The 26,900-nt window shown below is 47.6% G+C and overlaps 1 protein-coding gene across 2 annotated transcripts in view; it reads right to left on the bottom strand.

Annotated features, from left to right (window-relative positions):
• Positions 1–26,900, bottom strand: part of Notch2 (notch receptor 2) — a 143,614-nt gene that overhangs the window by 10,508 nt on the left and 106,206 nt on the right. The window contains exons 13-29 of one of the 2 annotated variants that reach the window (XM_057793051.1): positions 26,691–26,883; positions 25,232–25,377; positions 23,046–23,159; positions 21,478–21,597; positions 20,917–21,069; positions 17,617–17,845; positions 16,684–16,885; positions 14,849–15,002; positions 14,339–14,523; positions 12,969–13,101; positions 7,484–7,720; positions 5,610–5,722; positions 4,477–4,982; positions 2,740–3,087; positions 1,775–1,917; positions 1,450–1,660; positions 571–667 (exon numbers count right to left, since the gene is read on the bottom strand). In XM_057793051.1, coding sequence (XP_057649034.1) covers positions 571–667; positions 1,450–1,660; positions 1,775–1,917; positions 2,740–3,087; positions 4,477–4,982; positions 5,610–5,722; positions 7,484–7,720; positions 12,969–13,101; positions 14,339–14,523; positions 14,849–15,002; positions 16,684–16,885; positions 17,617–17,845; positions 20,917–21,069; positions 21,478–21,597; positions 23,046–23,159; positions 25,232–25,377; positions 26,691–26,883 — 3,284 coding nt within the window. Of the gene's footprint in view, positions 1–570; positions 668–1,449; positions 1,661–1,774; positions 1,918–2,739; positions 3,088–4,158; positions 4,193–4,476; positions 4,983–5,609; positions 5,723–7,483; positions 7,721–12,968; positions 13,102–14,338; positions 14,524–14,848; positions 15,003–16,683; positions 16,886–17,616; positions 17,846–20,916; positions 21,070–21,477; positions 21,598–23,045; positions 23,160–25,231; positions 25,378–26,690; positions 26,884–26,900 lie in introns of those variants that run through there. The other variant, XM_057793053.1, reaches the window with a different exon arrangement.

Genomic DNA, 26,900 nt, shown 5'->3' with positions numbered 1-26,900 from the left:
ACTGTCTTTCAAATTCAGGCCTCCCCTTTTATTAACTGTTGCTGAGTGCATATATATCCCTAAACACAACCTTCTCAGGCTGTAGACTGTCACTTGAACATGTTTTTAGTGTGACTAGAGCAATGTTTTCATTTGTTTGTTTTGTTTAGCTTTGGAGGTAGCTCAGGCTGGCCTCAAACTTGAGATTCCCCTGCCTCAGCCTCCAGAATGCTAGGACCACAAGACCTGCTTGTTCTCAGCCAGCACACCGAGCTACCTCCCCAGAAGTCAGTGGCCTTGGCTTTCTTCATTGTGTAATCCCTTTCTTCCTATAGATGTGCTAGAGATGTCTCCGTAAAGAGAACCGTGAGCACTCATTCCCCAGTCCTGACTCAGGAAACATACTGCCAGAGGCAGGCTAGCGTTACTGTTTTAAATGGTCTCTCTGAAGAATATACATGGGCAACCAGTGCTGTCGATCCTCCAAAGGTCCCTGCTGTTCATGCGGATCTAGGATAGCCGCTGTCCGGGCAAGAGATACACTTGGAATGTGGTTACGTGATGGTCAGCAACAGGGCCTGGACAGCTTACCTTGGCTTTCTTTGGCTGGGGTCCTTCATCATCAACCCAGTGTTCACTTGTCCCAGAGTCAATCAGGTTAGCCTCTGACACTTGCACCGAGAGATTTCTGAAGATTATTTTGGGGAAAAACAAGAGAAGTCATGGCTGAGCAAATGTGGTAGCTTTGAACATTTTACCAGCATCCTCCCAGGCTTCCCTCTGACATGGCCTGACAGGACAGGATGAGCAGTACTTTTTAAAAGTTACATTACTCGTTCAAAAAATTATGTGTATGTGTCTGTGTGTGCATCTGAGCATGAGTTCAGGAGTTTGCAGAAGCCAAAGGGGTCAGCTCCCCTGGAGCTGGAGTCCTAGCATGGGTGCTGGGAACCGAACCCAGGTCAGTTCATGCTCTTGACTTGAACACAAGCTTCAAGACAGCCCTAACCCTACTAGACCTCATTTGATTAGAAAAAACTATTCCAAAAATTACTTCCACCCTGAGGTAGCTCTTCAGTCCCTACAATCACATTACACAGAGAACAACTGGAAGTCAGTTCTGTTCTCCTACCATGTGGGTACTGGGGACCAAACTTGGGCCAGCAGGCTTGGCGAAGGGCACTTTCGCCTACTGAGCCATCTTACCAGCCATGATAAGCAATATTCCCTGTGACATTTCTGGCTCACTACCACCACCAGTGTTCTCTAGCTAAGACTCCGAGCACCATCGTAACGTGTGTGTACAATAAAGTCGAGCTGTGCTCAGAGACTTGGACAAGCCATGAGGGGCTGTGGTCAGGGTGACTAAAGGCAGAGCAGAGAGTGTGAAATTATGACTCAGGAAGCAATGCCTTTCTGCTCATCTGGGCTTATCCCTGTGAATGGTGGCGTATTGGCAAACCCTCTTACTTCAGCCCCACAGCATCCTGTCCAACGGGTTCGCGGCGCTTGTGATTGCTGGAGTCTCGGCGAAGGGTGAAGCCCTCAGGCAGCCAGAGGAAGCCGTGCTTGCGCTTTCGTTTCGCCATGATCACCCCCAGCAGGATGATGAACAGGATGACAACAACAGCGACCGCAAGCAGGTAGAGGAGTGGGGCGTTTCTGGGAGCATCGAATTCACCTGAAAGTTCAGAGACGGGGACAGCGCTGTAGAGACACGGATATTTTACCAGCAAGGGTGAGCCCCAGTGAGGTCCTTTCCCAGTCTTTTCCCTTCGACAGCAACGCTACTCACTGACGACAGACACCAGAGGGTAGGACAAGGTCCCTTGGATGGCATGAGAGGCCAGGAGAGCAGCTGCTGCATCCGTGTTCTTGAAGCACTGGTCTGAATCTTGGACACACTGGCGGTTGTCAATTTCCAGAAACACCTTGGAGCTTTGGGGTGACAGAGAGGAGAGGAAAACGGGGGATGATGGGAAGAGATGAAGGGTCAGGTCTGGCGGCTCAGTGAACAAGGCTCATGTGGCCCCCCTTTCCCTCCTCCTGTATCAAGCTTTCCAACCCTGGGCAAGGACTCAGAAACTAGGATCCTTTAGATGCTGAACATGGATTCCCACCCGGGAGGCTCACATCCTGTAATCTGGCTGACACAAGCCTTCTGATGGGGAATCACTGGTCTGCAGAGCTCCCCTCTTCTGGGTTCTATATCGCATCGCTCCCGCACCCCCGGCCCTCCTTCACAGTGGTACTTAGCGCTTTACTAAAAATATGCCTCTCTAGATACAGTCTGGGCCCACTTTCTCTAGGTGCCTGTACTCAGAGCAAGCAGAAGGGCTAAAACTTATAGGATGTCAGCAAACAGTGGGATACGAATGTCAGGACAGCTGTGGAGAACCGTGCTCACTCGTCGAGCACAGAAAGGAAGGGTCTTGAAGGTGAGGCAACAATGAATTCAAATGACGCATCATGAGCGAAGGTTCTGAGGCAACTCTGGGAAAAGACTAGGAATCCCAGCATTTAGAAAGTCCAACACCTGCCTTCTACTTGCTCAGACTTATTCCTTAGGATCCTTCAATCAAGGCAGATGCTTGTCCTTACATCTAAGTGGCAGGGATGTTTGTCTTAATGGAGGCAGAGTCCGTCTAAACTTTTCATTTCGATGGGCTATCTGCGCTACGGATCAAAGTGCTCAGCGTTGTGAATCTCTTGGAAGCAGTGGTCCTTTTGGTATTTCTAAGTTCAAAAACTCACACCTACCCTATCATCTCCTGCTCCTGCTCCTCCGGAAGGGACCTGCGTGACATCCTCTGCTTCTTCAAGGCAGCTGGCTTGTCCCCATAGTAGGGGTACACCATGAGCGCACCCTGAGAGTCTCGTTTAATGCGTAAGTTGGTGTGGAGCAGGGTGCCCAGTGCCCTCAAGAAGCTGCGAGAATCCTGCAGCAGCTGTTCAGGGGGCAGGAGCACCACGATGACCAGGGTGCCCTCTGCCAGGTTCTCGGGCTGGTCCGCAGCGCAGTCCAGCCCATCCCAGCCGCATTCCTCATTGTTGCAGCCTTGGTCACAGCGGTTGTCTTTGAAGTGGTCAGCACAGTACTTGTCATACCTGGTCAGGGGAGAGAAGGACAGGGGAGGACACTCAGAACACACTGGGGCTCCGCTTAGCTTTCCATTTGGGACAACTGTAGACTTTCCTGTCCCTCTTTTCTGGCTCATTTTCAAGACCCCAATACCCGGAGAAACATTCCATGAATCATGTATGCCGACACCACGGGTTCCTCCTGAATGAGGAGCGATATTCTTGTCATCCTGCACGTGTTTAGTGGGTCCCGCTCAGCCAATACTATGAGCAGAATTCTCGCTAAGAGTGCACATCTGAGGCTAAAATCAGCCTGGCTCAGACTTCCCTCTACTTCATGAGCTCAGTAAGGCAGCAGAGGGTTCTAGAAGCAGACGTCTCAGCTTGGTCCAGACCCCTGGACTATCGCATTGCTCTAGAGAGGAGTGTGCCAATGTGGTCCGGTCTTCCTCATTCAGGAGTGAGGCAGTTACAGAGAGTAGGGGCCAGGGAGATGTGCACACAGGATATGAGCGCTAACTCATCTACCCTCCTTCCAATGCCAAGGAAAATCTGGGTGTGGGGGCTGGTGGTGCATGCCTGTAATCCCAGCACTTGGGAAGGTACAAATAGGAGATCAGGAGTTCAAGATTTGGAAATTTAAAGCCAGCCTATACTGCATGGGACCCTGCTCAGAAAACACACACCTGTATGCATGCATACACATAACTACCACCAAAATGTCAGGCCAAGGGATCAAAACTCCAAAGGTAAAAGAAGTGTAACTGGTCCCCTACTCTCTTTTTTTCACCCTCCCTAACGCCTTGGTATTTGTACCACTTGGTAGAACTTGCCATCTCCTCAATAGAATAGGTGTCTCAAACATCTACATATGTTTTGGCAAGATCTTTAACCTTCCAGAAAGATCACTAACAAAACCTATGCCTCACAAAGATGTTGCAAATCGCTGGTTGTTAAGAGCAATGACTAATAGAAAAGTTACCATATAGACCATGCCTGCACCACTGATGACCAGGAGACCTAAGAGGTCATGCTCCCTAATCAGACGGAGAGCCTAGTCTTACAGAAAGGAATGGGTAAAGGGCGAGAGGTACAGACCTGTCCGTCCATCCTGCGGCAGGCTGGAGGCTGCCTGAGAGTGGCAATGCCATTGCCAAGGTTATTTCCCCCAGGAGGTCGCAAGGGCAGCATGTGAGAAGGCAGAGAGAGGCAGAGAGAGGGGATGGTTATGCAGTGAGCAGTCCCGGCCCTCTGTCAGCAAGGAAACACAGGGCAGCGTGTGATGGGACAGGGTTGGCACCATCTGAAAAGCAGGGGCGGCTGGGGCCGCGGTACTAGAGGGGTTAGGAGCAAGGACAGGAGGCTGAGTGTATTAGCGATAGCTCCCCTCAGCTGCTGAAGGTCCGCAGCTCTTACTTGCAGGTCTTGCTATTCCTCTGGCATTCAAAGTTGTCAAACAGGCACTCTGCGGTGTTGCACAGTTCATCACACTGGTTGTTGATGTATTCCCAGCAGCGGAGGGAGGAGGTGCAGTTGGCCCAGGGGTCCTCCATCGTGAGGGAACAGTCACCTCCATCCCACTGGCAGGCGTGGCTGTTGCAGGGCTCATCACAGATGCCGTCACGGGCCTTGTCGGCGCAGTACTGGCTCAGACAGGTAGCGGGCGGGGTGCTGGTGGGGATTGTGTAGAGCTCACAGTGGCTGCCCCGGAAAGGTGGTGGACAGCGGCAGGAGTAATAAGGAGGCTGACGCTGAGGATGGCAGGTGCCTCCGTGCTGACAGGGGCTACTGGCACAACCTGAGTCACAGTCCTTGGGGTTAGGGCAGAAGCAGCGGGGCCCGGAGGCAGTGTGCACACACTGCTCCCCTCTTCGACACTTCACTTGTCCACAGCTGCTCTGGCATCTTGCCCCAGAGAACCCCTGTAAGAGGCGGCAAATGAAGGTGGCAGATAAGACTGAAGGGCTGGCCCCACTCTCCCCTCTACTCGTAGGGAGATAAAGACTGAACACGTGGTCAAGATGATCTAGGAAAGACCTTGTCAAATCAGTCAACGCACTCTCACTTTAAGGTCATTACTGGACAGGTGTCCTCTAGGTGTCAGCTCACACGGCACTCTCTGCGTAAGGAACTTCCAGCCTTTGGCAATGACAAAGGTGTCCGCACAGCGGAAGGTTAAAATTAAGCTTTCTTGTAGTTTGAGAAGGCGTTCACTCTCCAATAGTCGCTGGTAAAGAATAGGAGCGAAGAGAGCTTCTCCCAGCATGCGCAGAGAGGCTGCAGCACCGCAAGACTGGGAACCAGGGGCACGGGCCCCATTTCATGGGGACATCACACAACTTGTGGCTTTCCCTTAATGCTCTAAAGGCTAAAAGACAAGACTGGGAAGCTTCGTATCTGAACAACTGAACCCAGGGGAGACCCAGACTATCTTCATGGTACTAACCCCCTAGCACCCTTCTGGGGGGCTCAGAAACGCGGGCTCAGTCTCAGCTGCACAGAGCATATGGAAGAGGGTTCATCCCTTACATTAGCAGCAAGCCACTTACTGGGGGACACCGACAGATGAAGCCGTCAGGCATGTTGCTAGCCACTGCACAAGTCCCTCCGTTCAGGCAAGGCTTCTGGGGACACACATCCAGGAAGGTTTCACAGTGACGGCCTTAGGACGGAAAATAAGCAGTTTTAAGTGACGGTAATAATATTAACTCAGAGACACTCAACACCACCCTACTGGATGAGAACCAGCCTCACACACAGCAAGAGGAGTGGCAGGCCAGTTCTAAGCCGGTGGATAGCAAGAGGACACTCAGTGAACTTCAGCACAAAGGGCCCATCACTGCTGGTCTGGTATCACAGTGTGAGTGTGCTCAGTGTTACCGCAGTCACTGCAGTGTGAGTGTGCTCAGTGTTACCACAGTCACTGCAGTGTGAGTATGCTCAATGCTACCACAGTTACCGCAGTGTGAGTGTGCTCAGTGTTACCACAGTCACTGCAGTGTGAGTGTGCTCAATGTTACTGCAGTCACTGCAGTGCGAGTGTGCTCAGTGTTACCACAGTTACTGCAGTGTGAGTGTGCTCACTGTTATCACAGTTACCGCAGTGTGAGTGTGCTCAGTGTTACCACAGTCACTGTAGTGTGAGTGTGCTCAATGTTACTGCAGTCACTGCAGTGTGAGTGTGCTCAGTGTTACCAGAGTCACTGCAGTGTGAATGTGTTCAGTGTTACCACAGTTATTGCAGTGTGAGTGTGCTCAGTGTTACCAAAGTCATTGCAGTGTGAGTGTGCTCAGTGTTACCATAGTTACTGCAGTATGAGTGTGCTCAATGTTATCACAGTTACTGCAGTATGAGTGTGCTCAGTGTTACCGCAGTTACTGCAGTGTGAATGTGTTCAGTGTTACCAAAGTCATTGCAGTGTGAGTGTGCTCAGTGTTACCATAGTTACTGCAGTGTGAGTGTGCTCAGTGTTATCACAGTTACTGCAGTGTGAGTGTGCTCAGTGTTACCAGAGTCACTGCAGTGTGAATGTGTTAAGTGTTACCACAGTTACTGCAGTGTGAGTGTGCTCAGTGTTACCAAAGTCATTGCAGTGTGAGTGTGCTCAGTGTTACCATAGTTACTGCAGTATGAGTGTGCTCAGTGTTATCACAGTTACTGCAGTATGAGTGTGCTCAGTGTTATCACAGTTACTGCAGTGTGAGTGTGCTCAGTGTTACCACAATGTGAGTGTGCAGTGTTACCAGTCACTGCAGTGTGAGTGTGTTCAGTTACCACAGTTACTGCAGTGTGAGTGTGCACAGTGTTACTGCAGTTACTGCAGTGTGAGTGTGCTCAGTGTTACCACAGTGTGAGTGTGCACAGTGTTACCGCAGTCACTGCAATGTGAGTGTGCTCAGTGTTACCACAGTGTGAGTGTGCTCAGTGTTACCGCAGTCACTGCAGTGAGTGTGCTCAGTGTTACCACAGTGTGAGTGTGCTCAGTGTTACCACAGTTACTGCAGTGTGAGTGTGCTCGTGTTACCACAGTTACTGCAGTGTGAGTGTGCATAATGCTACCGTAGTCACCATGGTGTGAGGATAGATACTCAATGCTCCTTCACAGTAGGCTTAATATGGTGAAGATGGCAGATTTGATGTGTTGTTTTACCTCAAATGAAGAACATTAATTTACCCAAGCACGTCAACATTTCCTTTTTCACATTCCTGCTGTAGCATGCTATAATCCACACAGCACAAAGGGTCTCAGGAAAAGCAAGGGTAAAGAGGAGCCTGGTCACAAACGCCCACAGTGACTTAATTCAAACCGGGGCCCGGGGCCTTGACCTAGGTTTGTCTTGGCTTTCTGAGGGTGGCATACAGGGAAGGGTCTGCTCACCGAGCTTCCTGACCATCAGACTAGGGGGGCTGAGAGGTTCTCACCAGTGAAGGCACTGCGGCAGACACACAGGTAGTCATTGGTGAGCTGAATGCAGTCCAGGCTGCCCTCCGAGCTACAGGGGTTGGACAGGCATTCGTTGATGTCCCCCTCACACCGCTCCCCAGCAAAGCCAGGTAGACAGCGGCAACTGTAGCCTCCAATCCGGTCCACACACTGGCCACCATTGAGACAGTGGGGGCCCCCGGCACAGTCGTCGATGTTCTCTTCACAAAGAAGGCCTATGGGGGATGGGAGAGACACAGGATTATAAAAGCCTCTTGACCCACCCTTAGCAAGGAAAACTGCCCTTGTGGGGCTTTAGAAGTTAGCTAGTTATATTCCTCAGTCCCAGTGGGACCTTTTAAATTGGGCAAGACAGAAAATACCCTTAGCCCACGCCAGCTGCCCCTTTCTGGGGAGCAGCATGAGAAGGAGATGCCCACTGGAGCCTCGCGAGCTCCACTGATCTAGAGCAGTGAGAACGAACGGCCCATCTCAAGAGCATGGGAACTAAAGCTCTGTGAGTTCCATCATTTATCGACTCCAATTAAAACGTGCAAACAGTGCAAAACGGAAGACACTCTAGTCAACACACAGACGATACTGGAATTCGATCCTGAGCAATACTGCTTTATGTTTTATAAACATTGACTTTTTTTCTTTAAAAGAGGATGTGTGCACTAATTGTTCAGAATGTGAAGATCGCTCAAGCTAAACAGTGTACTAAAGATATAATTAACCCATCTAGTTAAAGTATCTGTGAACACTTTTAGAAAGAGCAAAATCAATGACTAGTTCACAAAATAATTCTAAAAGGTTAAAAAAGAAAGTACTTCTGTATGATAGCCACTTGTATTTTCGTATACTTTAAAAGAAGCAAGATATAAAAAGGGAAAGAAATGCAAGATACGCCTCGTTGTCACCAGCAATTTCAAAAGGCCAACTGAACACAAGTGTTTTTAACCCATGTGCTACCCTGCAAGTTGTCTGAAGGACACAGAGAGACCTGAATAAATGGAAAACATGTGTGACCTGATGATGTGACCCCTCATGATAAAGATGTTATTTACTCTATCGATCCATAAATGTAATGCGATCTCAAAAAGGTATCAGCAATATTTTTAAATAACAAGCTGTTCTAAAGTTATATAGAAAACAAAACCCAGCCAGGAAAGCATGAAGAAAATTCCTCCACATTTGAAACAAAGATTCTCATAAATGAAATGGACAGGACAGCACCCAAATGCACACAGGAACTTAAAATTTGATAAACAGTTCCATCTCGGCTAGGAGTTGATGGTGTACACCATTAATCCCAGCACTTGGAGGCAGGTGGATGTCTGTGAGTGTACGGCCAGCCTTGTTTACAGATTGAGTTCCAGGAGAGCTACAGAGAAACCTTGCCTCAAAAACCAACCAACCAAAAAAAGTCCCATCACAAATCACTGTAGAAAACGAGGCATTTCACACTCACACGGGAAAGGTACTTCAGGGTTCTAGAACAAAACGAGAAGACAGAAAAATGCCTTTACATGCAAGCAGCCATTAAAAATATGAATAAATTCAATATGATCAGAAATAATCTCCATGAAGAAAAATCACCAAAAAGACATCTTTTCATGACATCCTGAATATACTGGGAAAATATCTGTATCATATACCAAAGACAGGCAATTTCTGCAAAATATGAAGAAGCAACAATATAATGCAGCAGGGAAAGAGGGTAGGGGCAAATCTCAGAGAGCAAACAAAGCCTTTTGGATGAGATGTTCCATTGCATAGAGAGGAAGGGGGCAGGCTGAGAGGCTGCAACTGGCCCTGCTACCCAAATGACAACCCTGTAACGGCCCAGGCAGCAGCTCTACTTCTGAAAGCGGACTCTGTAAAGTCTACTTCTATGTATGCAGACACCCCAGTGTCTGTCACTGGAAGACCAGTTAAACACAATACATAGAATCATAACCGGGAAGTCTAAGACTATGAAAATGACTAAAGAAGTTCCCTATTTGGATATGAAAACATTCCAATTAAGTAAAGAGGTCAAGAGAAGAACAATGTCATTAATACATCTTCAGAGTTGAAAGCAGAGGAAATAAGAATTCTTTGTATTTGGCTCCAACACACTTAAGGTAACTTTGAAGGAAAACCTTTTAGCCTCTAGAGAGACACACAAGAAACTAAAAGTGCTGATTGTGTGTGTGTGGAAGAGGGAGAATTTAGGGTTGGGGAAGATGACTACAGGGGGAGGAGCGTGTCTTTCACTGCATGTTATTCTATGCATGTGTGGATGTATTTATCCAGGACTGCATGCAGACATGACCTTATCTATTCACAGATTAAACTGGAAACCAGAGTGAAAGCAAACAAAGCCAGAATGCGTTCCCGGTTTCGTAGGGTATTTGATATGTGGTGCTATGAGCAAATAAGCACAAAGCCTCCCCTCCCGTGTGGGTCTGCTATCCGTCTTCCAGTGAGAGTGACCGATTCTTAGCCTGTTGAAACCAGTAGGGATGACAGTGTCCAGTTAGCCCCTGAACTGGGGAACCAGGAGTGTACACAGGCCAACATCCAGCTCTTAGGGGTACAGAGCTATGAAAAAGCACTTTGGTGACTCACTACAGAGTGACAGAACTCCAGAGTCTCCTGGAACAGTGACCAGAGAGGCCAGACAGGAAGTCAGAACAAATATGACTGTCCCAGGTACCTACACAAGTACAAGAGGTATGATCCAACCAACAGTCAAGCAGGACACACCGAAAGAGACCCACACTCTGTAACAGACCATGAAAAGGCAGTCTCGGAAATATGGCAAAGGAAAGTCATGTATCATGAGAGATCATCAATAAGAATAACAGTCAAGTTCTCAGTGAAGACCACAGCCGCAAAAATCCATGAGCTGACACATTTGAGGGGTTGGGGCAGAAAAAGTCACAAAATTCTAAATTATTATTTTAAGATGCCATTAAAAAGTACTTAGCCAGGCGGTGGTGGTGCACACCTTTAATCCCAGCACTTGGGAGGCAAAGGCAGGTGGATGTCTGTGAGTCTGAGACCAGCCAGGTCTACAAGAGCTAGTTCTAGGACAGGCTTCAAAGCTACAGAGAAACCCTGTCTCAAAAACAAAACAAACAAACAAGAAGTATTTAGGAGCTAGGTGTGGTGGCACATGCTTTTAAATTCAGCACTCAGGAGGCAGAAGTGGGCAAATCTCTGAGTTTGAGGCCAACCTGGTCCACAGAGTGAGTTCCAGGACAGTCAGGGCTATACAGAAAGACTCTGTCTCAAACAAACAAACAAATGAAGAAGAGGAAGGAGGAGGAAGAGGAAGAAGGAAGGAAGGAAAGAAGGGAGGGAGGGAAGAAGGGAGGGAGGGAGGGAAGGAGGAAGGGAGGGAGGGAGGGAGGGAGGGAGGGAGGGAGGGAGGGAGGGAGGGAGGGAAGAGAGCAAGAGAGAGAAAAAGAAAGGAAGGAAGAAGGAAGAGAAAGAGAAAGGAAGAAAAAACTGATTTAGAAAAGATAAAAATCTTGCTGTCTTAGGAAATGTTCTATCCTGGGACTTGATGTGCCTAGCCAGCAGAGTACAAAACCCACGTCCTGTCCTAGGTTCCCAGCCTCTACAGACCAAGGAAGAACACTAGTGAGTGATTTCAATACACACCTCTAAGGAAAGTGATGTGTGTCACCGCCAGACTGAGTGAAAAACCCCTGAACAGCCCTGTACATCCCTACCTTTCCTGCGGCAGCCCTGGAGACTACAGATGAAAAACACAGAGAAAGGCAGCAACTCAACACCTTCCAGAGTCTGAGTGGCAAACAGCAAACAAAAAAAAATCCCCCAACAAAACCACCATTGTGTTATCTGACATATGATATATATAATTAGCTACCAGAATTTTAGTTTGTCCGAACCAATGCCATTATTTAAAGACATTAACTACCTAGGCATGGTAGTGCATGCCTACAGAGAGTCTGAGGATTCTGGGACAGAAGGAGAGAGGGAGGGTAAGAGGTAGGGAGAGAGAAGAGGGATGTGGGAGAGGAGAATGCGGGAGCATAAGAGGGACAAGGGAGGAGGAAGGGAAAAGGGGAGGGAGAGATGGGGAGGACAGAGACAAGGGGGGAGGAAGGGAAAAGGGGAGGGAGAGATGGGGAGGACAGAGACAAGGGGGGAGGAAGGGAAAGAGGGGAGGGAGAGATGGGGAGAAGGAAAGAGGCTGGAGGGAGAGGGGATCTTAGTGGGAGAGGAACTGTGGGTGGAGGAAGAAGGGAGAGGGAAGGAGAAGGGGAAAAGGACAGGGGGAGCGAGAAGGGGAGAGGGACTGGGGGCGAGAAAAGGAGATGGAGAGGAAGAAGAGAAAAGGATGGGGGGTGGAAAAGGCAGAGACAGAGCGGGGGGGTTAAAGGAAGAGAAGGTAAAGTGGAAGAGGGAGTATGGATAAAGCCTCCCAAAGAAGACAGAGAATCAATTTGGTTCATACCTTATGCATCTAGCTTTTCAGATAATCAAAAATATGACAGAAATGCCCTTTCTAAAAAGATGAATGGATGGATGAATGGATGGATGGACAGAGGGACGGAAGGGTGGACAGACAGAGGGAAAGTAACTTTGATGGGGTGAGCCAATAATGAACTGGAACCGACTCCAGCACAGACACGGAATTTCCTGTTTCAGACCAGGGAACAACCTTCCTTTCCGTGTAACATTTGTGAGAGCTACAAGCCAGCTCTTGCTCCCCTAGCCCCACTCTACTCTAACTACCCCTTAGCGGGGTATTCTGTGCTAAGTTAGCTAAATTTGATCTCTAGGAAAAAAAGATATCCAAACTCACTGACACAGGGCCTCCCTGAAAGTCTGCTCTGTTTGAGGCTGCCTGAACTTATGGCTGCTGTCGGTGGCGTTGCCGCCTGTTCACACACGTCTTCAAACAAGCCCTACCCTTTCCAGGAGACAGTGTGTAGGAAGTGGCAATACCCAGAGCAGAGAGATGGGTGACCATCCACAGTCTAGGGGTGTGCATCAAGGCCTTACTACAGGTATACACAGCCTTCTGTCGGAGAAATCCTTGGGACAGCAGCCAAACACTTCCATCTCATTGATTCCTTCACCTTATGGAGACAAGACTTGGCTAGTTTTAAAAAAACCTAAAAAGCAGGCCTATGTGGCATTCCCGTGTGGATTCACGTTTTAAAAGAGATTATGAGTTGCTTCCACTTGAAGCACCAAGGAACCTGCTAGCCAGGCTAAATTTGTTGTGATGCTATATCCACTCTGCATTCTCTTCCCTGGAACATAAGCTACGAAACAACCAAAGACCTGAAAACACAAACCACAGCTGGCAGGAGGGAGAGAAGGAGAGAGAATGGAGAGCTGAGGGCTACAGTGAAGCTGGGTTATTTTTGCTGCTGTTGTTTTTTATCGTCTCCATCTTTACAATGCTTCAACACCGAGAACAGATTGGAAATGAAAGAGTGATGCTTGACGACATACCCCGCGTGCCTGGCGGGCACGAGCACTTGAAGTGGTTCACAAGGTCGATGCAGGTGCCCCCGTTCCGGCACGGCTGGTTCTGGCACTCATCCACTTCGTACTCACAGTTGACACCCTGGTATCCGGGGACACACTGCCACGAGAGAGGACATGAAGAATGGGGTCACTGCTGGAAACAGGCCGGAGTGTCGGTGTTTCGGTGACTTGGCTTCCCACCCCACTGTCAACTGTGTTATCACTCTGTAATCGTCACACTCTCTGAGGCTTCTCTGTGCAGGGCCACGTTTACCCACTACTCTTCCAGCCAAGTGGGGAAAGCCACTGTAAAGGAAGGCAAGGACTGTGTGTACTGAGGGTTATTTCCATGACACTCCCTGGAGCAAACTTCTATGGCTGCGTACTGTGCGTGTGGGTAAGACACTGTATCCACTGTATGCTTGTGTGACAGGGGTAGTGGCAGGGGCAGAAAAAAGGTGAGGCTGAGTGGCTGTGGATGATGGAGGGATTGGGAGAAACTCAGAACTGATGAGGGGAAAGACAGCTGTGGGGAGCTTCACTTACGCACCACAATGCCAACTCAGACAAGACCACCCAGACTAAGGGGAGGAGAAAACTGCCAAAGAGGGGGCACCACAGAGGAGCATAAGGCTCTAGGTGGTGACAGTGGCCCAGCGACAGCAGTCTCTGGTGAGTGAGCTCCCCAGGGCAGTGCTGGCTCCTTGAACTCCAGACTTGATCTGATCTATGACACACAGTGAGCCATTTTGCAGGCTATGCTAAGCAGGCAGCATTAAATGATAGAATTCTGCTCATTTGGGTTATGTTTAAAAAAAAAAAATCTGTGTCAAAGTTTGAGTTCAGCCCCAACAGGCTCTGGAACTGCCTGAGTCCGGCCTGCCGGGAGAAAACACTGGGGCAGCAGCAGAGAGAACACTGTGCTGTTGCTTGGTGGACGAATGGGTGTCAAGTTGCTGCTCAGACACTGAAAAAAGACACCTACTTAAACACTACACATGGTGACACTGAGCATGGGGCTATGAAACAACAGGTGAGGCCACACTTTTTGGAGAGAATTATTAATTGACTGATGAACCTAATTGCTCTTCAAGAAGTATCAGGGACAAATGTACTAGGTGAGCCTGCACGACGCCAACACAGACAGCAGGTCCGTTAAGGGGAAAGAAGGAATGGTTCCAGGCCTCTATAGAATCATCTTATGAGAGCTATGTGAAATCATGGCTGGCAAAGACTACAACAATGACAGATGAAAATTTATAATCTGTAAGACACAAATGGCTGAACTCAGTAGCTACGTTTTCAACACAGGCCCACTCTCTTGGGAGCCCTCTGGCCTCTGCTCATCTTCTCACCTCGCATCTGTATCCTCCTATGAAGTCAGTGCAGGTAGCCCCGTGCTGGCATGGATTGGATGCACACTCGTCCAGCTGCTCCTCACAGTAGCTCCCCGTGTAGCCCAGTGGGCACTGGCAGTGATGGGTATTGCCAGCGTTGATACAGACGCCTGAGTGCTGGCACAAGTGTTCAACAGGTACTCCTGGACACCAGATGACAAAAGAGTGTGACACACAACAGGTTCAAGGCATCAAGCGAGTGAGCCCCAGTGAGTGGCTGCTAGTTTAGAGTTTCTTCACTCTTGACTAACTCCTCCCAGTCCTCCGCAACTGACTTGCATTAAAAAGTAAACAAGTTCTCAAAGTGGAATCTGTCTTAATTTCATTTCAACCGCCTTTCTCTTTGCGATCTCTAAACGTTCCTCTAGCCTTTCTCCAGAACCTCGTCCTTTCGGTACTCTCTGTCCCCAGATGCCACTGGCCAGCACAGATGTCAGTCAGCACCTGATGCTTAGGGGCGGAGCTCACCTTTCTGCAAGGCTGCCGCCTTACAGGACACATTGAGCACATCACAGTATGCGCCGTCCCATCCAGGCGGACACAGGCAGTGGGGCCTCGCCTTTTCCTGAACACAAGTTCCTTTGTTTTTACATGGAGACCGACTGCAGAGGTTCACCAGGGTCTGAAGCAGAGACAAGGGTGCACAGGCGTCAAAAATCCAGATAGCTACAGTATGTTAGGAGGTGTCAAAGAAAAGGACTGGTTTCCAAAAGAGAGGGAAGCCCTCATCCAAGCCTTAAACTGGGCCAGTTGTCCTAGATGAACCCTGTCATTTCCCTAGTCTCATGACTCTGGCCAGCGTTGCTTGAAAAGTCCTTACCCTAGGAAACTAGGAACACCAGAGGCTCAGTAAGCTGTTACTCTTAGAGCATTAGATATGCCTATGTGAGCATATATGGCCACCCTGCAAGGCTGGGAAGAGTTACAGCTGCTGCCTGGGCCCATCCTTCCTATGCTAGCCCTATAGGAAATCCACATGCATCTTGACCAGCCTATGGGGAAGATGGGTAGAATGGTCTAATTCACAAGCCTAAACCATCCAAAACCTTATCTGAAAGCCCAGGCTTATGAAAAACACGAGACAGAGAGGAGAGCTGCGTTTCTGACATCGACTGCTGCCTGAAAGAAGGTCAGTGGAGGCTGGGAGGGGGCAGGACCAGCTCTCACCACCTTCGCTATTAGAGGGAGCAGCCACCTGCCAGAGGATGCTGCTGGATATGGAGGCGGCTGCTGCGTGTCCAGTGTAACCAATGCACTCTGTAACCAGTCACTTAATCATGAGCTCTTCCAGGTCTGCTATTCTTAGAGGTGAAGAGGTAAAACTGCATAAATGTTGAAGGCATAAAGCAGAATAAATTAACACTTGGTCTGTGACTTGGGTTAGGAGGTCAGAGAGAGGGCTGTTTCTCATCTAGGAACCGAAAGTTAGTTTCCTATGAGGACTTCTTCCATCCTGAGATTATATAAAAATTTGTATTTATATATTTGAATTTTAAAGATCGATAGCTTTTTTATGATTATGTTCTAACACTGCAAAGCATTATCCCGTTAGTTATACCTGCTATTTACTGATTTTATTTTGATTATTCTATCCTGTAAATATTTGAATATGAGCTGATCCTTAAAGGTTGAGGTTTGGTTTCCAAAGGAGATATTATTTTTGAATAATCCTGAAAACTAGAGGAAGTTTAAAGCTGGAAACGTGGGTCCCTGGGTACATGTTTGGGGAGAGGCTACATCTTATTCTTGGCTTCCCCTCCCTGCCCCATCTGCCTGCTTCCCTCCCTCCCTCTCTCCTTTCTTCTGTCTTTTCCCATCCTCCTCTTCTTATCCCTCTCTGCTCCACGGCCACCAAGAGGAAAAGACTTCAACACCAGCTCCTGTGAGCATGACACTAACCCTTGCCTCAGGCCCATAAACAAAAGCACCAGCGTGGCCTGAAAAATGCCAGCCCAAATAAAGCCCCTTTAAAGTTTTTTCCTCAGGAATCTGTAACAGCAATGAGGCGCTAACACACCTTCTTCCCTGTACTTCTACTGTAGAAGACAGGTATGCCGTCACTGTCAGCCATATTTTCCTTTAGCTCTTGGTAAGCCTCTTCAAAAAGCCATTAGCTTGTTGACCAGTACCATTTTGCTGGTGTCACCAGTCTGGAATCTTCTAGCTATCAAGGTGGCCCAGACTGACTTCAGGAACCACCTGAGATCCACGGTCCTCTATTCTGAATGGTTCATCCTGCCTAGAGACTAGACAGAGTCCCCAGTTACTGTGGGAGCAGGGCAAGCGTAGGGGAAGTGGAATACCTGACAGTTTTTGCCGGTGTAGCCCAAGGGACAGGTGCAGCGGTAGGTGCCCAGGCCGTCAACACACGTGCCCTCATTCAGGCACGGGTTAGAGTTGCACTCATTGATGTCATGGAGGCAGAAGGGACCAGTGAAACCCACAGCGCACAAGCAAGAGAAGGAGTTGATTCCGTCAACACACGTGCCACCATTGAAACAGGAGCTGAGGAGCAAACGGGAGACAACATCAGCCACGCCATCTGCAAAGACGGCTTCTGGGGCGGCATGGGGCAAACATCTCCGAGACTCCGATCCCTATGCCCAGTAAGTTTTACAGCTTTCTAAACTAGACCAAGGGTCTGAGGTTCAGTGAGTACTAACTTCCTCTCCACCACCTCTCCTAAGAGCATTCAAATGACAGAGCTGTCTAGAATCCTAAAAAGGACAATGTTTTCCAGGTTTTACTGAGCCCTTCTGCAGTTTCTACATAGCGTATTTTAGCATTAAATCGATCTGTTTTGCATGAAGCCTCCTAAATAGGTCTTTACTCTGGATTTCTTTTTGAAAGAGAAGAAAAGCATTGCTAAAATAATATAAAAAAATCAAACAAACTTTCCAAAAACTACTTAAACAGTGGTAACAGATCTTCAAAGAAAGAGAAATCTTTAGGTCACCTGCCAACTGGAACAAAGAGACCATGGAAGAACAGAACAGAGTTGACAGCTCTTCTACTCCACAGCAAGAAATAAGTGATGTTCTGTCCCACTAAGCGTTTCAGCCTCTGACCTTTGACCTTCTGATTACATGTCTTTCAAACACTGAGCAATGTGAGAGGACTGTGGAGCCGGAGTCCTGGCTCTACAATTCTAGCCTTGTGCCGTGAGGGCTCCTCCTTACTCCCCTTCCCTGGACACTGCTAGCGGCTGAGGTGCGCCATGCTCACGCCCCGCTCACCTCTCAGTGCACTCGTCAATGTTGTTTTCACAGTGGACACCATGGAATCCCGCAGGACACTTGCAGGTGTAACTGTTGACGTAGTCAGAACAGGTCCCCCCGTTCTTACAGGGCTCACTCAGACACTCGTTCATGTCTGTCTGACACTTATCCCCAATGAAGCCGGGAAGGCACAGGCAGGAGAATGCGTTCACTCCGTCCAGACAGGAGCCTCCGTTCTGGCAAGGGTCTGACAAGAGAAGCAGAACTCAGACCAGCAGCATGAGCTTCACTGTAAACTTGTGAAGCAAATGACCCGGACCAAGCCATACCCGTAAGAAGCACAATTCCAACTTTCATAGTTGGCTTCTTTACATTTATTTTGACATGACTCCTTATTTATGAAAAATAAATTTGGCTAAGAGTTGCCTAAGATTTTATCTGTTTGCTAATTAAGATCAATTTAACCTACATGAACACATTAATTTACAAAATTAATAGTCATAAAACGTGCATTGGTCCTCTACATATATGTAAATCCATTATGTGGATTAATACACACATTATCAGAAGTATTAACTAGTATTTTCCAAAATGTGTTCATGGATGTTGGGGAGCAGAATATATATTCAGTCTGTTCCAAGACCACTGTGTGAAGCAGTCAGCAGTCACCTTCCTGTGCTTCTCTCTCACTTTCTTCTTTTTTAACTTCTAGGCAGCCTCAGGGCACAAAGAGGTTCTTAAATTATTTTTAAAATTGCATACTTAATCTTCGAGTGCTTCCACTCAGAGTACTGTCAACAGACTGAGTTATAATCGTGCCAGGGCGCTGTGCAGTCTCACGGCACAGAGATTAGAGCAGGAGGCTGCTAAAGCTGCTGGCCGGCTGGACAAGAAGCTGGAATTGCAGCAACCAACACAGATGTGAGATGAAAGAGTGAACAGAAAGGTCAGGCTGGCCCTGCTTTAACTCGACACAAACTGCACCATCTGGGAAGAAGGAACCGAAGTTAAGAAAACGCCTCCATCAGACTGGCCTGGAAGCAACTCTGTGTCATTATTAATGATGAATGAGGAAGGACCTGGGCCCACTGCGGTTCCTGGGTTCTATAAGAAGGCAAGCTGAGCCAGCCAGGGAAATAAGGCAGTAAGCAGCATGCCTCCATGGCCTCTGCATCAGCTCCTGCATCCATGTTCCTGCCCTGACTTCCTCAGTGACAGACTGTAAGCGTAAGATGAAATAAACCCTTCCTTCCCCAAGGCGCTTCCTGTCACAGAGCTTCAGAGCAGTAGAAACCCAGCTAAGACGGAATCTTTGAAACACCTTTTACCAAAGCTCAATCTAAACCAAACTAAAATAATTTCAAAGTTAAAAGGCTCGAAATGACTAATTTTAAAAAGGTTAAAGATCTGTTAAGGAAAAAAAAAAGATTCCACGCTTCACTGTTTGGAACAGGTACACATCAGTTATACACAATGTCTTTAAGAAAGAGCGGAAAGGATGTTGCTGTGAAGAAATGGGGCAAACCTTAGGGACTTCGGATATGTGGACCATAAACTACAAAAATGATCAAACACTGTGTCATCGATATTAAAATCTATCCCTTTAAAACACAAACAAAAAACCCAACGTGTTTGGAAGAAATAGTTGTAAAGCAAACACCCGACAGTAGATTTAAATCTAGACTATGGCTGGGCGGTGGCGGCGCGCGCCTTTAATCCCAGTACTCGGGAGGCAAAGGCAGGCTGGTCTACAAAGCGCTAGCTCCTGGACAGGCTCCAAAGCTACAGAGAAACCCTGTCTCGAAAAACCAAAACAAAAATAATAAATAAATAAATAAATCTAGACTGCGATGAACTAAATAATAAGATAGACAGCCCAACAAGCATTTTGGAAAGAGGTAAAAGACTTAAGTGGAAATTCCACCAAAGATTTGCTCACAAAGTCATGGGCAAAGGTGGTTGGCACCATCATCAGGAGGGCCATACCAATGAGGCACACACAAGGCAGGAGCTAAAGCCGGAACCACTGACTGCCATGTTCCCGGACATGGTGTTTAAGCAGCACTTGTGTATAGCTCTAGTGGGAATGAGATGGTACAAGCCCCTTAGAAGATACTGTCATAATGTATCAGTAGACACACAGGTACCCCACTGTACATGCAGGGGTTTATTTCAGAGAATGAAACCACATGCCTACACCGTTGTCATAACACCTTTACCTATAATATCTAAAAACTGGAAAAATCAAAAAAGTAAACATTAAATAGCACAGGTGAAAATAATCCAAAAGTTTAAATACAAAGTTCTCCAAATTCTGAAACTCTCTGAGGGTCAACATCACGCCACAAGTACAAACAAAATAAACCACAGTCAACCTGCAGGTGCACTGAGAGAATTCTCACAGCGCTCACATGGAGCTGTCTTCAGACTATGCATGTAAGAGATATATAGAAACATCAATGAATTTCATGCTTCTACTTGGGTCAAAACCAAAACCTTCTGGGGTCTGGGAAGCTCTGATGCTCAGCACTGAGGCCTGAGCATCTGCATAGCAACCGTGGAGTCCGCTCATCAGGGCAACAGAAGGAACCTGCAGTGAAAACCTGAAGCAGCCTGAAGTGTGTTCTGACTGACAAGAGCCTCGGCCCCTGGCCTGACCAGAGCATGATTATATAGCTGCATCCACATAAACTGGTTAACGGCATTAGTTTATCTACAGTGACTGCTAGAAGCAGGCCTGTGGTTGTATGGGACAAGGAAGTGGGGTGAAAGGTGAAGTTACAGACTTTTGGTGTAACAAGTATGCTCACCGTGGCTGATGGTTTGGGTTATTTTGCCAAAATTAGATGAACTGTACAATTAAAATACTTGTGGTTTTTTTTTAAAAAAATGTTTATGGCCCTTCAAAATTCTGTTTTCTCCCAAAGCTACCACAGCATGGCCCTCCTTTGTCAGTGTTTAAAGTGTTGTAGAGAAAAACAGATTCTTTTTTTTTTGGAAAGGGTTTTCTGCAGTTTCTCCATATATCAGTCCCAGCTGTCCTGAAACTCACTATACAGACCAGGCTAGCTTCGAGATCACAGAGATCTATCTGCCCACCTCTGTTTCCTGAGTGCTGGGATTAAAGGTGTGTGCCGCCACCTCCCAGCAAATTCTATTACTTTAATTCCTAAAAACAGTAACTTCAAAATGTCGATTTTTAAATACTAATGTCTGGTCCACTGATGTCAGTGTGAGGTGCATGCCTTCACTGTACGCAGCTCTCCTCTCCTTGTTGAATGTTCTCTCCCTGGGGGGCTCAGGCACAGGTGTACTCACTGGCAAGACAATCATTGATGTCCTCCTCACAGTCCATACCGCTGAAGCCCGGGAGACACTCGCACATGTAGCTGCCCTGAGTATTATGGCAGAGGCCATGGTTCATGCATGGCTTGGAGACACACTCGTCAATGTCCACAGTACATCGCTGACCTAGAAACCAAGGGTGATGAACAGTCAATCTTTGGGACATGATCCCCAAAGCAGTGTGGTAGGGGCTAAGCTTAGGTAGGTGAGAGTTTCAGTGCAGTATGAGCTTAGGGTGGGCCAGACGCAACTTCCCAACAGACACCTGGCATAGGCAGAAGGTCCCTGAGAGGAGTCTATATCCCTGAGAAATTCCTGCCAACTGCCATTAACTTTAAACTCTTGGGCTGGAGTGTCTCCACTAGCTGAAGACTGCAGAGATGAAAACGGGGAAGGTATTAGGAGAGCTTCCAGCTAGCAGCTCCTGCATCAAGATTGCAGGCTTCACAGCCTTGGGCCTCCCATGTCACCCCGTATGTCATCTGAGAATCCAATTGCCTTGTTTAAAGTGCAGAATGCATCTGGCATCCTTACCTTGCCAACCAGGAGCACACAAACAGGTGAAACTCTCAAAATTGGGCGCCTCTTTACAAACACCAGCATTCTCACAAGGGTTTGGAGAGCAGGGAGCCAACACTGTTTGACAATTCTTGCCTGGAAAGCACATGAGAAGTCTGTGATGAAGAGTCAGCCCAGAAAAGAGGGTGTTCTGAGACTGTCGGCCCAGGAAAGAGGGTGTCCTGAGACTGTCAGCCCAGGAAAGAGGGTGTCCTAAGACTGTTGGCCCAGGAAAGAGGGTATCCTGAGACTGTCAGCCCAGGAAAAGAGGGTGTCCTGAGACTGTCGGCCCAGATTTGATCAGGATCCCAGTCTACTGCAGCAGCTAAGAGACTCCAGAATCTGAGAGACACCTGGTCCTTCCAATCTTGGCCCAAAGCAGCTAACCTGGTGACCTTGGGCAGATCACTTCTCTCTCTGTACCTTCTTTATAAATAATAAGAAAATTGGAGCAGGATGACTCACGGAGGAGTTCTGTGGATTACGTGCAGAAATTCACCGTAAGTCCTGATTAGAACAGAGTGATCCTGAGCCTTTGCTGGGCCGCTACCTCCACTGTTACCAGTGGGGCTGGCTGTATAGATTTGGACACCAGCATCAATCTAGTCAGATTGGGTCTTCATCTCCACAGAGGACTCAGCTCAGACTCAGAGAGGTGATTTCACAGGGCAGCAGCTGATGGCCAGGCAACCTCTAATCACATCAATGGGATGCTGACACCTGCCCACCAATGAATGCTTCCTGCCTTAGTATACTGAATACAAACTTAGAGGAAAATTAAAAGAAATAAAAATGGTTTCATTAAAAAGGGATCAAGTTACGTTTTTAAATCTCATTAGTTTTTAGAAGATGAATTAGAGACTCAGTCTTTCAAAACTCAGGATTGGTGGTAAGTGCCTTTACTACTGAGTCATCTCACAGGCCCACAGTTGTTTCTGAAGTCAATTTACAAAAAATCAGCTTTAACAGTCATCCAAAATTTTGTATTCAGAAAGAAAAGCACATTACCATGAATTTTCTTCACAACATCATATTACAATGTCAAAAGGTAGGCTAGCACTGGTGTCAGGTTCTAGCCATACGTAACTTAAAAGAACCAAACACTAAATCTCAGAGCTGAGGATGTAACAGAGACCTTGCCTAGCAGATATAAGGCCTGGGGATCGATTCCCAGCACCACAAAAACAAATAGTTAAAAACCCACAAACACCAAAAGGCATACATAAAGTAAGCTGTTTCACTGCCGCCATGTTTCTGCAAAGCCCGTGAGACCAAGAGCCACCAGGCACTGAGTCCTCAGAGCGGCATCTCTGACCGAGGCCATTGAGACGCAGGTGCTAGCACTGCCCATACAGGGCAGACACTCCCCTCTGGCATCTCTGACCTAGGCCACTGAGACGCAGGTGCTAGCACTGCCCCGTACAGGGCAGATACCCCCCCCCTGCCCCCCGGCATCTCTGACCTGGGCCACTGAGACGCAGGTAATAGCACTGCCACGTACAGGGCAGCATCCCCCATCTGGCCTGCTGGCCTGCAGTACTCACCTGTGTAAGGCAAAGCACAGTGGCAAGTGTAGCCACTAATGTCGTCAAAGCAGGTTCCTTGGTTCAGACACGGGTTTGAGGCACATTCATTAATATTCACCTGACAGTTGTAGCCTGTTGGCAAGAAGGGGGAAAGGTGTACACACTGAAACTGTCAGCCTCTTATTACCCCACATAGCACCGGTTCTCTTAGTGGCTGGTGAAGATCAGGTGTCACAGAAAGGACACGCGTTTCCTTGGGTCACCAGAGCAGCCACTTGTTCATTTCAGCTCTGTGTCTCTGATATGCAGTCAGCCAGTGGTCAGAACTGTGAAGGGAATGCCTTGGAGGCCTAATGCTCCCCCAAACAGTGAATCCCCCAGAATGGACCAAGAATGCATTACGGCTGAAAAGCTTGCTGGTCTATCTAAACATGGGCTGTTTAACACGAGGTTTCTGGTCAGAAAAGAGGGATACCCACTCATAATAATAATCCTCTGAAATGCGTCCACTCTTCCACCTGCATAATCTCTACTGTGAGTTATGTCCTGAAGCCTTAGAAATAGTTCCCTCCTAACTCAAGGCAGAAAATTGATTCCCATTAAAAGATGGGAAGAATATAATGTAACGGTAAGTGGGAATATGGGAGTCCCCGGATACTGCCCGCCTTTGCACCTTCAACATGGCCCACACAGACCCTCAAAAATGAAGAAGCCAGAGGACCGTGAGAAAAGGGGAGTAGGGAGACAGGCCTGTGCTCAACGGTGTCTACAGCTCACTGAACAAGTTTCGATTTTATATTCTCTTTTTCCACTTGATCACTGATAAGTAAGTTCCAATGAGATTTAAAAAAAAATGAAAGTGCTTTTGAATCTACAAGTTTCTTGGCAAATGCAATACAATACGCCAGAACATTAATGTCTGAAGTAGACGCTCATAAATTTGGTACCGCCTGAGTGTGCTTTTTCTGAAATACTGCATTTCTGTGCTGGATAGTTTCATGTCAACTTAATACAAGCTAAAGATATCCGAGAGACAGGAACCTCGATTAAGAAAATGCTTCCAAAAGATGGGTTGTATGTAAACCTATAGGGCATTTTCTTAATTAAGGACTGGACGGGGAAGGGCCCAGCCCATTGTGGGTGGTGTCATCCCTGTGCTGGTGGTCCTGGGTTCTATAAGAAAGCAGGCTGAGCATGTCAGGGGAAGCAAGACAGTAGGCAGCACCCCCCCATGACCTATGAATTAGCTCCTGCCTTCAGGATCCAACCCTGTTTGAGTTCCTGTCCTGAATTCCTTCAGTGATGAACAGTGATGTGGAAGTGTAAGCCAAATAAACCCTTTCCTCCCCATCTTGCTTTTTGGTCATGGTGCTTCATCACAGCAATAGTAACCCTAACTGGGGTTTTTTTTAGGAGCACTGCTTACTGGCTTGATTCCCCTGACTTGCTCAGCCTGCTTTCTTACAGATAGATAATGATGTCATTACATATTTCCAACACACCTTTTACATATAACCTGAGGGTGATTTAATACAATATGTTAGAGTGATATTGTACATGAAATAAAGCTTCATGAACTTTTATTTCAGGTTGGTGTTCAAAAAGCTCCTGATTTTGGAACACTCCACATTTGGAGTTAGGGATACTCAACCTTGTAATTAAACTGAGTAGTTGTAAAACACACCGCAATGCCAAATAGCCCAACGCAAAGAAAACTGATAGTAAAATATTTTGGAGATATATTCCTCTGCTATGTATTTTTCTAGAAGACCACAGGAAGCTAAGTATCCGGAGTAGCTCATGTGTAAGAACTTGCTGGGAAGCTTCTGAACACACCGCAGAGCCCAACAGCAGTAAGTACGATGTTTTTATTCCACTTCCAAGAAGCTATTTGACTTATAATGGAATCAGACTGTGGCCAAGCAGCTTTTGATTGGACACGCCAACTTAGGTTGTCAGGCAGCATGCACCTTTATCCCCTGAGCCATCTTGCTGGCCCCTAAGTGGAGTTCGAACTGTTCATTTTAAGTTCATTGTCCCAACAGTTTACTTCTCTGGTCTCAGAAATTCTAATTGCTCAGTGTGTTTACTATGTAAGTAAACGACAGCAACAAAAGGAGATGGAAACAAAGATGGGAAAACCGAGAGGCATGCAACAAGGTGAAGACAGAAAACGGGTATAAAGAGCCGAGCCTTCATCTCACCTTTGAAGCCCTTCTTGCATGAACACCTGTAGCCATTCACCAGGTTGTTGCAGGTTCCTCCGTTCTGGCACGGGTTAGAAAGACACTCGTTTTTGTCCACTTCGCAGTTGACGCCAACCCAGCCTGCATCACAGACGCACTTATAGCTGCAAGAGGATAAGAGTTTTACTCTGGGGTACAGAGGTGCCACCAAGTCATAAGAGATACATAAGAGATGGGTGAAAGACAGTCTCGCCAATTCTTTTTGTTTTGTCTGACATTCTGGGCACAAGGTCTCACTCTGTTGCCCAGGCTGGCCTGGAACTCACCTCCAACTCACAGTAATCCTCCTGCTTCAGCCTCCCTAGTACAAAGATTACAAGAACTACCTCATTTCCTATCACTTTTCACACGGAGAGTCATGAATCCATCTAGTACGTGCAGCAGGGAGACCAGAGAACTGCAAACATTAGCAGTGTTTGTCAAACATACTGGGCCACCCTGGAGGAAACACTAACACGAACAAAGCACAGAACATGCAAACCAGACATCAGAAACAGGCCAGGGGCAGAGCCACTCAGGCCTGCTGAGGACCGGCTGCAGTCTTACTAGCCAGCCAGGCTTTGCTTGGATCAAAGCTCTGCCTCAGAAAGCATGGTGCTGAGCAAGAGGAGGCAAAAACCTGAAGATACCTGAAATTCATACAATATCCAATTTGAACATCATTAGCACTTAAATGCGATATCAGATCAGTTGGAGAAAGGGAGCTGGGGAGGTGGGAGCTGGGGAGGGCTGTTTTGAAGGTAGCCATATACTGGATCAGAAATCCGAGTTAGGTCATTAAAACAAACAAAAAACAAAAAAACAACTTTTAATATATATTCTTTCTGTCTGTCTGTCTGTCTCTCTCTCTTAAGCTTTAAAGGTTTGAGAAGTGGCAATACCCATGCTGTTTTATGACAAACATGTCTTATGCCAAGAGTTTATGGCATCCCATGACATCTTCGCCACCCTGGACCTAAAACAATCAACATGCCACCCAACTCCGAGGGCATGGAAGCTGAGAAGGCCTTGTCACAGCTATGTCTAAAGTCACCGGAGCTGCTTCTCCCTCAGAGTCCGCAGGTTCACGACAGAACAGGGACAGGCTGTGTTAAGGTGAGCAGGGGAGGGGGGTTGTCAATCTAGACTATTCCTCAGATCTCAATCCTCTAACTACTTGGATCTTGCCACAGGGTCCTCAATGATTACAATGTAAAGGAGATAGCCCTCCTTACTTCCCAAGAAAGATCTCATTCTGAGAAGACAGGCCAGCTTCAATGGGTAAAGCAGTGATTTGGAAGACTTCAGAAGACCACCAAAGCCTTCCCCTGAGACCATCAGGTCAAGTCCCTAGCTGACAGTTTCGGGCTTTTATGCTGTTTCCTTCAGCTGGGTTTAAAAGCTAACGGGCTCAACCACTAGAATAGGGGCTACTCACCCGCTGAGGCCTCCAGTGCAGTTTCCATGGATGCAGGGGCTGCTCAAGCACTCATTCACCTGTAAGTAGCAGCTGGGGTGATGGGGTCCCTCGGGGCATATGCAACGGAAGCCATTCACGTCGTTGATGCACGTTGCACCCTTGCGACAGGGGTTGGAGGCACACTCATCGATGTCAATGTTGCATCTCTGCCCTGTGGTGCAGGGGCAG

Source organism: Chionomys nivalis, chromosome 18 (genome assembly GCF_950005125.1).
Source record: "Chionomys nivalis chromosome 18, mChiNiv1.1, whole genome shotgun sequence".
Lineage (NCBI taxonomy): Eukaryota > Metazoa > Chordata > Mammalia > Rodentia > Cricetidae > Chionomys > Chionomys nivalis.
Note: the sequence above shows the minus strand (reverse complement) of the source record. Positions and strands in the feature narration are given on the sequence as shown.